General features: G+C 36.6%; 1 protein-coding gene across 5 annotated transcripts in view; it reads right to left on the bottom strand.

Annotated features, from left to right (window-relative positions):
- The window catches only part of LMBR1 (limb development membrane protein 1), a 162,243-nt gene that overhangs the window by 116,504 nt on the left and 33,253 nt on the right, over window positions 1–12,486 (bottom strand). For 4 of the 5 annotated variants that reach the window (XR_010023820.1, XM_063098786.1, XM_063098788.1 and 1 more), the window contains exons 3-4: window positions 10,728–10,767; window positions 2,252–2,391 (exon numbers count right to left, since the gene is read on the bottom strand). Coding sequence is in view for 3 of the 5 variants with exons in the window: in XM_063098786.1 (XP_062954856.1) it covers window positions 2,252–2,391; window positions 10,728–10,767 (180 nt within the window). In the remaining 2 variants the exon portion in view is untranslated. Of the gene's footprint in view, window positions 1–2,251; window positions 2,392–10,727; window positions 10,771–12,486 lie in introns of those variants that run through there. The other variant, XM_063098789.1, reaches the window with a different exon arrangement.

The following is a 12,486-nucleotide window of genomic DNA, read 5'->3' as shown; positions in this document are numbered from 1 at the left end:
CTTCTTTCTAAATATCACCTAAAAGAAATTCTCAGAAACCCAAATAATAATTAAAATTTGAAAATCCTCTAGATGCTCAACAACAGGAATATTGTTATATAAAATGTTCCACAAAGAGGAGAGAAGAGGTTTGGTACCTAGGAACAATTTGGCTGTTGTCTAACTCAAATCTGAAAACAATCCACGTAATTAGTCATTGGACAAATAAATGGTATCACTCCTAAAAACAGGATAACCCTTGAAAATCACTAGGTTAATATATTACTATATACATGGCACATGTAACAGCCACTAAAAATGTTCTCAGAGAACAGAGATTGACACAATAATTTGTTGAACTTACAAGAGAGAACTGAGTCCACCAGGGGTGGGAAAGGGGGTGTGGTTGGCAAGAAGTTGGTAAAGGGCCACAAAAAATGATTACATTGTGTAATGCTGAATATAGTAATTATCCTGATCTGAGCACCACGTATTGGTCACACAGGTATTGATATTCAATGCTGTTCCCCCACAGATATGTATAATGAATTGTTTCAATTAAAAAAAAAAATCAATCATCATGGAAAACATTCACAATATAATATTAAATATTTTAAAAGACGTAAGTAAATTGCCTATGCCTTATAACATATACATGCACACACTGAAAAAAGAGTGGATTTTATTTTCTTCTTTGTACATTTTGGTATTTACCATATCCCCTATAGTGAGCACATATTACTTTATGATCAGAAAAAAATAAAAAGCAAGTGCTGGTGTTTCTGCTGTTGTTCTTAAAATATAGGGCCACAGTCTCAGCAAAAGCCTAGGGGATTGCTAAAGTAATATCACCCACAAAAAGTATATTCTATACTTTCTCAAACAATAGGAGATATGAAATTTATTTTTGTCTTACACATAAAACTGGTAATCTCTTGAATTTTAATTTGTTCTTTTCTTCTGTTAAACTACAGCATCAAGAACATGACAGCAATTACAAAGAGAAATTCCAACAGTCTAAGGCAGCAAAGCCTTTTACAGCAACTGATATCTGTGTCACACATAAAGTGATGTTTTTCACATGCAAAATATCAAATATAAAAACTAAAGCATAGTTAATTGTAATAATACTACACAAGCAAGTTACATTAACTCAGGAATTCCAAATTCTGACCTACGCTATCAAATATCTATAATAACTATTAACACTAATAGCTCCAATAAATAATGACACTAATAAAATAATAACTAATGACACTAATAGTAACTAGTTAACAAATTAAGAGCACTAAGAAAATAGGGCGGTATGGACAGAATGAGCATGAAAGATATCAAAATCTCTAAGAGCTATAATCAATTCCAATAGACAATTATAAAATTTTCAGAGCCCTCAAAAAAGAATCATACCAGCTCATTCTATGACAGAAAAAGAGTTCAGGAGTTCAGTGCACGCATACTAAATCAATGTGTAAAAAACAGTAAGGTTCTTCGGAAAGAATAGAGAAAGCTTTAAAAAAAAAAAAAACTCACAGCCTAAATAACTATCATAATAATTGCTACTACCTATTAAGTGCCCATGAAGACATAGGTATTTTACATACATTGTTCCTATTCCTAAAAACAAGCCTGCATGGTAGGTTTTATCTACCATCCCAATTAAGAGAATAGGAACTGTGGTCAGAGAAGAACAGTGATTTGCCCAAAGTCTGCTAGAAAATAGCAAAGCCAAGGCTGGAATACAGGTCTAGTTTGTTTCACAACAATATACCATGTTACCTATAAATCAGTCATCATATTTTTAAAATCACATTAACTTTAAAGTTTGTACTTGACAGAGAACGTTTTTGTACTTGACCAAGAATGGTTTTGCCCCTTTCTATCATATATTTTGAAATGACTAAAGAAACTAATAGCAAATACATAAAATAGAAATCACGGCTGCTAATTTTTAGGTCTTACATGTACGTTGAGTTCTTCTGACATATCCAGATAAACCAAACTTCTCTTGCTACATATTTAAATGAACATGCATTTATCAAAATCATGGTAAATATAAAAACTATTTCTTAACAAAGAAAAAGAGAAACGTCTTTCACAACTAACAAAAATAGAAATAAGTAAAATCTGGTTTTCTGACTTTATTATGGACCCACATGGTTTACCGGAGGAAGTCGCAAATTATGAAGGAAACTTAGAGAAGAAAAATCTAAAAATACAGCACATTAGAAAGTTAAAGTATTAATTGTGATTATATTAAGCAATATATACTAACCATGAATCAGGGAGCCATTTAGCCACTGAATATAGTAGTTCTGAGGAAAAGAAAGCAGGATTTCATTGCTGATTATTGAGAAGGGTAAAAGTAAAACAGCCCCAGCTGAAACTGCTAGAGTGAATGTGCTCAAAAACAACCTGGAAGAGAAAAGAGTCATTGTCACTAGTGATTTGAATTTGGAAGTAATTCAAAAAGAATGCAAACTGTTCAATTTTTTAATCAAAAAAGTATTATATAAGAATTTCATTAAATATATGTAGTAGGGAGACAAATGATATACGTGAGATTCTAGAAGTTAAACTAGATGAACTCTAAAGCTCCTTCCTCTATTAAAAGATCATTAGTCTAATGAGTAGGATCTAATAAATATATATACCAAAGATGTAGTACTTCACACATTTCACAAAGAATAAATTGTAGTCTCATTCCTCTTTTAAACATAAGTATTTATTTCACAATTGCATTTAATTACATACTAACAGCAGTGCAACAACTGTCTCTGGTGGAAAAAAATACTTGTGAAAGCAGTATGAAAAACAAATTAATTTAAAATAGTTATTTCAGAGGGGAAAAACCTAAAAGCCATTGGCCTGATATATCTTAAAATGGGTAAAGGTTAAAAAAATTATAGCAGTAAACAGTAGGGATATTAAACAATATTATACTATTAAACAATATTTAAAACACTATTTTGTATTTTTTAAAAAATAAGATAACTCTAATATGTATTAATATGGAAAAATACCTAAAATATACGAAGTTAACAAAACAAACTGAAGAAAAGCATGGACAATAAATGTAAAAAATACCCTCCTCCCACCCCCCAAAAATGCATATATACACAATCAGGAAAATAGAGGTACGAGAAAAATCCAGCATAACATATAACAATCCCATAGGAAAGTGAGATTTTAAGGGTCTTTCACTTTCTGTTATACATTTCTAAAATGTCTAAAATTTTGACAAATATCTAATTTTTAAGGAGATTTTTAAAAGAATAAAATGGCAAAGGAAAAGGGAATTTCACTAACATTAGAAACAGAACCTTAATTTGATTTCAATTCCATTAAAGTTAATATAGGTAGAATGTAAAAATAAATGTGAAAAAAAAAAGGCAGAAAAAAATCATACTACATATCCAAAACACACATCTAATAGAATAACTTTGAGGCCAATGCCATCTTGTGGCAACCAACAGAAGTGTATTCCTACCAAAAAGCCAAAAATAATCAAGAAACCTCTTCTGTTTAGTAAAGCGATGATAAATTTTTAAACATAGACCATATGATACATGTCAAAAATGTAATTCAAATCAGACATAGCAGAAGTTTTATGAATTGGTTTTGCTGAACAGACAACACGTTTCGTGGGAAAAACACTCAGACAAATCCTCCATCTCGGGATCCACAGCCAACTCCAGCAGTGACCACCAGCACATGAGCTCAAGCAAGCTTCTCCAGTCAAGTGAGGAAGTCATCCTGATCACCATCATTCCTTCCACTGCCAAAATTGAAATCAAATCCAAAATTTCACCATTCCAGGTCCTGAACAGCTATCCCAATATAATTTTCCAGGGCTCTTCTCTCACCATGACACATTTCAACGTTTACTTAGACTTGCCGAACCTCCTCATTTCCCAAACATCACACGGATTTTTAGGGTTCCATGCCCTGTGCACTGTGTGCTCTCTCTCCAGGGTACCCTTTATGTACCCTGCATGGCGAACTCATTCTTGAATTTCAAAACAGACTTCAAATGTCATTTGCAGTGTGACACATTCCTCTACTTCTCCCTTCTTGCTGCTCTCAGTAAAATCAGTTCCTTTCTCCTCTTGGCTCCCATATACTTTGACCACATACCCAGCAATGAAGGCCAACCCATAGTTTCTAAACCAAAAACTGGAACCCATGATGTGACAAAAGGAGTAAGCTGATGGGGGCAAATTGATAAAGTACTTAAAGTCACAAGTGACCCAGAAAATCCTGAATATATGGCCACCATAACTACAATGCTCGCTCTTCCAACGAAAAACTATTAGAACCTATTACACTTTAGGTGTTGTGATTGGCCTTAGAGATACAGAAAAGATAATAACATCCTTGACTGCCCTTGAGGAGCTGTTTGGAGAGCTATTCATAAAAGATTGATGTGACAGAGTTACATATTGGCAAGGAGTCCTTAAAGTAAGGCCTTGAGTTGAAAGAGTATAGTAGAGTTCACTGCTTAGGTAACTACAGAAAAGTGACCTTTCATAATTGATGGACAGTTTCAGAAATGTCACTTTCTGATATAAAGTAGTATAAGAAAAAAATTACGTCTTGAGAGTAATGCATCTTTCGTAATTATGGTAGTAGTAAGAAAAAAAGTTTTTTTCCAAATATCTGACATCTGCGACTATCTCCACCCCACCCTCTTAACTACTATCATCAGGCTCTTCCCAAGCTCTTCACCATGACCCTGCTACCCTTCATTCCAGCAAAGGACTGAGTCTCCTGTTTCAAAGTAGAAAAAGAAGCGTCCAGTCCCTCCATACTTACCACCTCACAGAATAGCAACAGACACAATTATTCTCCTGCCCATATGCCCTGATCTCTACCCCTGCTGTCTCCAAGGGCCTTGCTTCGTCAGTTTCCCCACTCTTTTAACATTCAATGTCACCTCTCTTCTAGCTTCTAACCCTCAAAGTATAAACATCCTCATATGTTTCTGCTCTTTCAAAAAGCTTCTTAGGTAGGACTTACATACCATATCTTTACTTCTACATCTTTAATTTCTTTCTTAACGCACAGCAGTAAGATTTCTGCTCCTCACCATAGTACCAAAAAGATTCTCCTATGGTCGAATCCATCAGATACTTTTTAGCTGCAATATGAACCTGACTTTCCATTATATTTCAAATTGATAAGCACTATTTCCTTTTTGAAATTCTCTCCTCAGCTTCTGCAACATTCCTTCCTAATTTTTCATTCTCAGACTCCACTCACCTGTAAAATGTTAGTGTCCCAGCTTTCCGTCCTAAATTTTCACCTTAGCTAATCAACAAACATTTCTGCATGAATTAGGCTTCCTAATCCCTCACTCTCCACCAGTGCTTCTTAACCAGTAGTATCATCAGAATCACCCGTGTCGCTTTTGTTAAAGCACATATCAGAGACCCTCAGTGAGTCTTTTTGGTGAGAGTGCTTACTACTCTGTACCAAGACTATTCTAGGCACTTTAGAACAATGAACAAAACAACCAAACATTCTTGCCCTTGCAGGGCTTATAATGGAGTGGGTAGAGTCAGACAATAAACAATAAAATATTAAATCTGTAAATGCAGAATACATTAATGATAAGTGCTACAGAAAAAGAAATAAAGGTAAGGAGGATTAGAAGTAGGAAAAAGGACACACAGGTTTCAGCATTAACTATGGTAGTCAGGGTAGGCCTCACTGAAAAGTTGAGATTTAGGAAAAAAACAAAGCAAAACAAAACTCAAGCTTGGGGGGAGGGGGAGAAACCAATGGGATACCTGACAAGAAAGCATTGCAAGCACACAAAACAGGTCAAAAGCTCTAAGGCAGACAGGCAGAGCACAGCCAGCCTTTCAAGGCAAGCAAGCAGCGTGGCTCATGCCACATGGCTGGAATTCAGTAACAAGAAAAGCCGAGACGGTCATGAAGACAGATATCACACAACACCTGTAGGCCACCATGAGGACTGCAGCTCTCACTCTGTGTGGCATGAGCAGCCACTGCAGAGCTCTGAGCAGAAGAGAGGCATGATCTGACTGTTGTTCTAAGAGGACCACTTTAACCATAGGCAAGGATAGAAGCAAGGAGGCTTGCCAGAAGGCTACTGAAGCAACGGAAATGATGGGCTCAGACCAGGTGGTAGCAATGAAGATGGTAAGATAAGTGGTTGGACTTTGAAAAAGGAATGGATGGGACTTTCTGACACTGAGTTGGGGAGAAAGAGAGTAGTCAAGGATGACTCTGAAGCCTTTGGTCTGAACTGGAAGGATGAAGGTGATATCAGTTGAGACGGAGAAGGCTGCATGTGGAACATGATGAAGGGAGAAATGAGGAATTTAGCCTTGGACATATGGAGTTTAACATGCCCCCCAGGCAGGAATATCACAAAAGTGACACTCTGTAATGCTCTCTGCAGGCTACCAGATGGCTCGGGATTTGTCCGCACTATTACTGATCACGTACTCTTTGATCACTGGTCAAGGTGAGGTCTGCCAGGGCTCCCCACTCTAAAGTTACTCTTTTCACTTTAATCAATAAGTATTTTGTAGAAGGTAAGTTTGAAACTAGGAAAATATCCTGTTCCTTGTCAAGCTTTCAATTTATTCATTTATTAATTTCTATCAGGATGGACCCAAGAATGTTCTTTTAAAGTCAGTTCATTAAGACCCATTACAATCATTATTTACCTTGATGCTCAAATTGTCCCAGATTTGGTGTGAGAGCCCTTGAAGGATTCTGTTTCCTTTAGACATGTCCCCCTTATTTTTTGAACACTTACTTGCATTCTGCACAAAATGTACAAAATGAGCCTGGACCTTCCCCTACCCAGTCTTGCAATTAGCCTTTTCTCCTAGGAGCCCTGGTTCCATTTAGTGAAAAACTGTATTTAGAAGCAAAGATCTGGTGCTAAATATACTCATTGCTATTGGGATGCTGTGCTCCAGGCACTCTGAGTGTAGAATGTGCTCTGCATACATGTACACACGTACACACACACACACACACACACACACACACACACACACACACACACTTACTTCTACATTTACCTCTATAACTCTAGATGTTGAAAACCACGAGTTCACACTCATAATTCCACTCTCCTATTCCACCTCCAATTCCAGTCCAACAACTCAGTTTTTTTGTCTTCTCACTTTCCCCTAATTGTACCTGTTTCCCATCATCTTTAATATAGATCAAGCCCCCTGTGTGCAACCAATCTCCTATCACCAACACACCCACCCTATACAGCCATGCACCCTTCTGATCAGGAGACTCTTCACTGTGAACTGTACTGCTACAAGGATACCCTCCTTACCCTGCTGAGCTCTGACACCCCACGCCAGGCCTCCTCCTGCATGGACATCCTCCTCAGCCTGCTTGGGCTCATGAGCCATCCTTAAAATTAGTTTCACCAGTTAGGCATTGTATTTTTATATCAGCTACTTTAATCCAAATCAAATCAAATACTTAGCTGAGAGCAACTCTCAGAAAATGTACTTTTTGGTTGTGAAAGGAGTTAATTTGGGAGCATGAGTAGATTAAAATAGAGTATAGCATGAAGGCATTTTAGGAGCAAAAGAGCAAAAGAGAAACTGCAGGTGGATTCTGAAAGGGAGGTCAGAAAGGCCAAAGAAGGACTTTTCCATCTGGCTTCGGTACTTGAGATGAGTCGATCATGGAGAACCCTCTCTCAAGTGGCCTGGTATGGTGCTGATGAGCACTGAAACTTAAGAGCTCATCCCAACTCTTTCAGAAGATTAGGAACTGCAATTATTTTTGCTGCTAGTTAAGCACAGCCTCACATGCAATTTCCTCCTATTCAGTCTCCCTACCCCAACTCCCTTCAGTGGGAAAGAGGTAAAGCAAGGAAAGAGGGTTAGGGAAGAAGGGAAGTAACACTGATTTCACACCTACCCAACCCAGGTTAGATCTTTTTTATGTATATGTTATTTAATCCACACAAAAGTACTACAAACTGAGACCCCTGTTTTACATATGGAGAAAATGAATCTTTGCTTCTCAACCTCTTAGAGTGAATCTTGAGTTCAGAATTTTAACCTAGCTGAGCCTAACTCTTCAGTTCTCACTTATTCTGTCACAGTGAAAGACAAAGAGATCAACTGGGGGAGGGGTGAGTAAGAGGGAGCAGACTAGGTCATAGTCCTTCTCTCAGGTGACCCTCTCCCCCTCCTAACTTTGTTATAAACTCTATTATAACTGCAAACCATCTACCTTCAGGAAGAGGAAGGCTGTACGTATCACCATGATACAGAACCACCTACACATGGAGACAGCCCAAACTCCTTGGAGATGCTGTGCCAGCTGCGCTGCTAAACTAGCAGCTAAAGGAACTGGAGCCTGCTCCTGAGCAATTACCACAGGAAACAACACATGGCCTTAAGGGTAAAGACAAAGAGATGTGTTCTTTTCTGTTTATAAATTATTAATCTATACATATGTTTAAGTAGATTTACCACCAAATGTGGTACACAGGCTAAATGGAGAAGAGAGAGGCACGTGTCTTGTTCTTCATACCCAGAGGATCTCATGTGGAAAGACTATCTACCCTTATTTCAGTCTGTGATTCGCTGCAGCTTTTTTGAAGTGAGTGAAGTGAATTACTGTTCTTTACAGAAGCAATAATTTAGACAGAGAAAAAATGATTAACTTAATTTTCAAAAAATGTCATAGTGCGAGAAATAAAACTAAGACTCCTCAATCTTATAAATTTAAATCATCACATTTTGGGACTAACCCATACAGCAAGAATTTCCAGTTTGAAGTTACAGTTGTTTTTGTTTCTTATCCAACTTTCAGAAGGCATTTAAAATAATTTAAACTACCAGCTGCCAGTTAACTCAGCTGGTTAGAGCATGATGCTGATAACACTAAGGTCCAGGGTTTGATCCCTATACTGGCCACCCAAGAAAATAAAAATAATCTAAATTACCACATCTACTAAAGCAGGATCCATTTATATTCACTATTCATTTTTCGGTTATGAGTCAAATCAGGCCTATTCAAGGCATTTATTAGCTAAAAGTACTTATTTTTTTGAGGTGAACTTCTCATTACATAACATTTACCATTTTAAGGTAAAAAATTCAGTGGCATTTAGTCTATTGACAGTATTGTACAACCACCACCTTTCCCTAGATCCAAAACATTTTCATTATCCCAAAATGAAATGCCATACTCGGAAGCAATTGCTCCCCATCCCACTCGTCACATCCCCTGGCAACCATCAATCTACTTTTGATAGATCTTCCGGATATTTCTCATACATGGAATCAAACACTCTGTGACCTATTGTGTTCGGCTTCTTTCACATAGCATAATGTTTTCAACGTTCATCCACACTACAGCATGTATCAGTATTTCATTTCCTTTTATGGCTAAATACTATTCCATTGTATGTGAAAGCATTTATTTGTATCTGTGTTTAAGTATGCCTAAGTACATGCATGTAATCTCTTTCTCTCCCTCCTCCCCTTTTTCACCTCATCTTCCCCCTCCCCTCAGCAAAAAATGCATAATCAGATACTAATCATGAAGAAACATCAGAAAAAAACAACAGGACTGTAATCTTCAAAAGTATCAATCAAGGTCAGGAAAGTCAAGAGAACACTGAAGTGTCTCAGTCTGAAGGAGACTAAAGAGATATGACAACTAAATGCAGTGTGTGATTTTAAATTGGATCCGTTTGCCATAAAGAACATTTTTGGGACAATTGGTAAATTGGAATGGAGTATGAGTGGTACTGTATCAACGTCAATTTCATTATTTTGATAGCTGTACAGTAGATACTTAGGAGAATGTACTAGTTATAGAAATTATACATGAACGTATACTGAGGAAATGAAACATCAGGTCAGCAACTTCTCAAACAGTTCAGGGGGAAAAGCTCTTTGAATTCTATTTCTACCTTTTCTGTAAATTTGAGATTTCAAAAAAATTCTTAAATATCAATAAAAAATCCTGGAATACAGATATTCTCCTATGTAGGGACACCTGTATAAGTTTACATTTTTTTTTTTTTTGACCAGTAAGGGGATCGCAACCCTCAGCACGGTGTGGTCAGCACCACACTCAGCCAGTGAGCACACCAGCCAACCCTATATAGGATCCAAACCTGCGGCCTCGGCGCCCCCAGAGCCTCACTCTCCCGAGTGAGCCACAGTGCCAGCCCAAGTTTACATTTTAACAAAACAAAATCTCATAGAAAGGAACTTACTGCTTTCTATCCAGTTAGATGACTCAAAAAAATTAAGGGATAATTCTATCATATCTCACCAACATACATGAGGAACCTAAAGCACAATCTGGGTCCATCTCCCTGCTCACAGCAGGTAGATGTCCAATTAACCAGAAGGGATGTCTGCTACCTGTTTCAACAGTGCTGCGGTCTTCTCAGCAGACCTTCCAAACAGCCAAGAGTTTTCCTTCTTATGGGCCAACAATTTTCCCAAACTTAAGCCCATTTCCTCATTAAATCCTCTGAAGATAAAATCTGTCGGCTCCTTAAATAAGCTAATTTTAACAGATAGTAATCGATCCTCAATTATCCATGTACATTTGCTTGTATGTGCTTTCCAAGGATAGGATTAGTATTGATAAAGGTGTTGTAATGCTTTAGGTGAATTTTTTTCATATTTCTACCCAAAAATAATTGAGTTCTGAGAATTTATGACTTCAAAATTAGAAACAGAACAAGTGAATTTTAAAATACATACGAAATCCTGTTGACTATGGCATCTTCATCTTCTTGTTCATCTGCAAAAATGTTTAAGGTATTAATATTGTTTTTTCTTCCAACAAAATGTTTCATTAATTTATTAAAAAATATAAACTTAAAAAAGCAATTACTGAATAGAAACGATTTTCAAAGAGCATTATGTTTATTTCAGCACAGACCCAAATTCAAATCTCATTAAATCAGGTAGGACAGTATACAGTTAAATGATGGAATTTTTGATTAATCAAATATCCTGAATATCAAAAAAAAATTTTTTTTTAATCCTGATTAACAAAGCTAATATATTTAAATTAAAATTTCCCAAATAGTTAGTGCTCAAGAAAATAAAACATGATAGAACCTTAGGACTACTATGAAGTGTATTGTTATACAACATTAAGTAAAATTGCTAATGAATTAAATTTTGGGTTGATAACAGCCAACAAAAATTTTTACTATAAAATTAAAATTCAGAATCTTAGAACTCATCTAATTTTCTATAATTTGAGTTTGTCATTATTAATAGTAATACATACATTCTCTTAGACCATCCTAAACCACCTTGGATACCACTGCCTCAATAATTCATAATTATTGTTCAAGTTACAGACAGAAATAAATCAAGTTTTGTGTATCTTTTTTAAGTAGCAGATGGCCCTCTTTCTGATACTCACTCTTCTCCCTCCTTGCTCATGCCTGTCAGCCATCTCTCTTGTCCTCCCACATAAATTTACTGGCTAAAGAGATTCCACCCAATTACAATACTGCAAAACAATCCTGGCACTTCCTTCTCCTCATATGCCTAATGTCCTCAAAGGCTCTTTCCATAGGTCTCTGGAATTCTAAGCACTCACCTGCTTCAGTGTCACTGTTGTATGTAGGCTATTCTATTAATCTGGTCTCAATTCTTAATGACAGGCTGCCCCAAATAGCTTTACAACCAAAGGAACCACAAAATAACATAGTCACAATCAATTTTTATGGTGTTGTGCCCACATCCAATCAATCATTAAGTCTTGAAGAATGTTTTAATATCTCCATATCCACTTCAATTCTATTCCCAACACTCTACCAACTAGGTCCAAGGTCCTCATCACTCCCCCACCACACCTGGATTACCCTAAAAATCATCTAATAAATCTCCAATCTCCTGCTCATTATCCCCTAATTTCCCCTAAAACAAGGCATTTATATTCATTCTCTCTCCCCCTCTTGCTGGGCCCATCATCTATGAAGGCAAAATACCTTAAAAATAGCTAAGATGCTATCTAGGATTTGCAGGTCTTCAAAAGTTTCAGATATTACAGAATCCAAGGAGTATTTCAGTGTAGCCACAGAGCCAAGTAATAGTACTAAAGTAACACACTAGCAAGCACTATTTCCTTATTTCTCTCAAAAGTGTGAAAAGCTTAAATTGATATCATAACAACAAGGAATCTTTAATGCATGGAATCCTCAAGTATTCATATAGCATCTACTATTAGCCCAGCATCACAGGTAGAAGAAAATCCTGTGATTTCTAGACAATAGCTGAGATTTTACACAAGGCAGTAAGGCAATTGCTTAGGTACTTATAAAACCCGGACCCAAAAATCTGTAAGTCAATCAGAGCAAAGTTCAATTAAAAAAGAATAAAGATAAAGTGGTCCCTCTGGCTAAATAAAAACATGTATCAAATATAATACAAGAATAATACAAGATACCACACAACAGAATACTAAATAGTATTACAGAGATTCTAAATTCTACACCACTTT

Source organism: Cynocephalus volans, chromosome 6, assembly GCF_027409185.1.
Source record: "Cynocephalus volans isolate mCynVol1 chromosome 6, mCynVol1.pri, whole genome shotgun sequence".
NCBI classification, from domain to species: domain Eukaryota; kingdom Metazoa; phylum Chordata; class Mammalia; order Dermoptera; family Cynocephalidae; genus Cynocephalus; species Cynocephalus volans.
The sequence above is the reverse complement of the archived record's forward strand: the minus strand, read 5'-3'. Positions and strand labels throughout refer to the sequence as shown.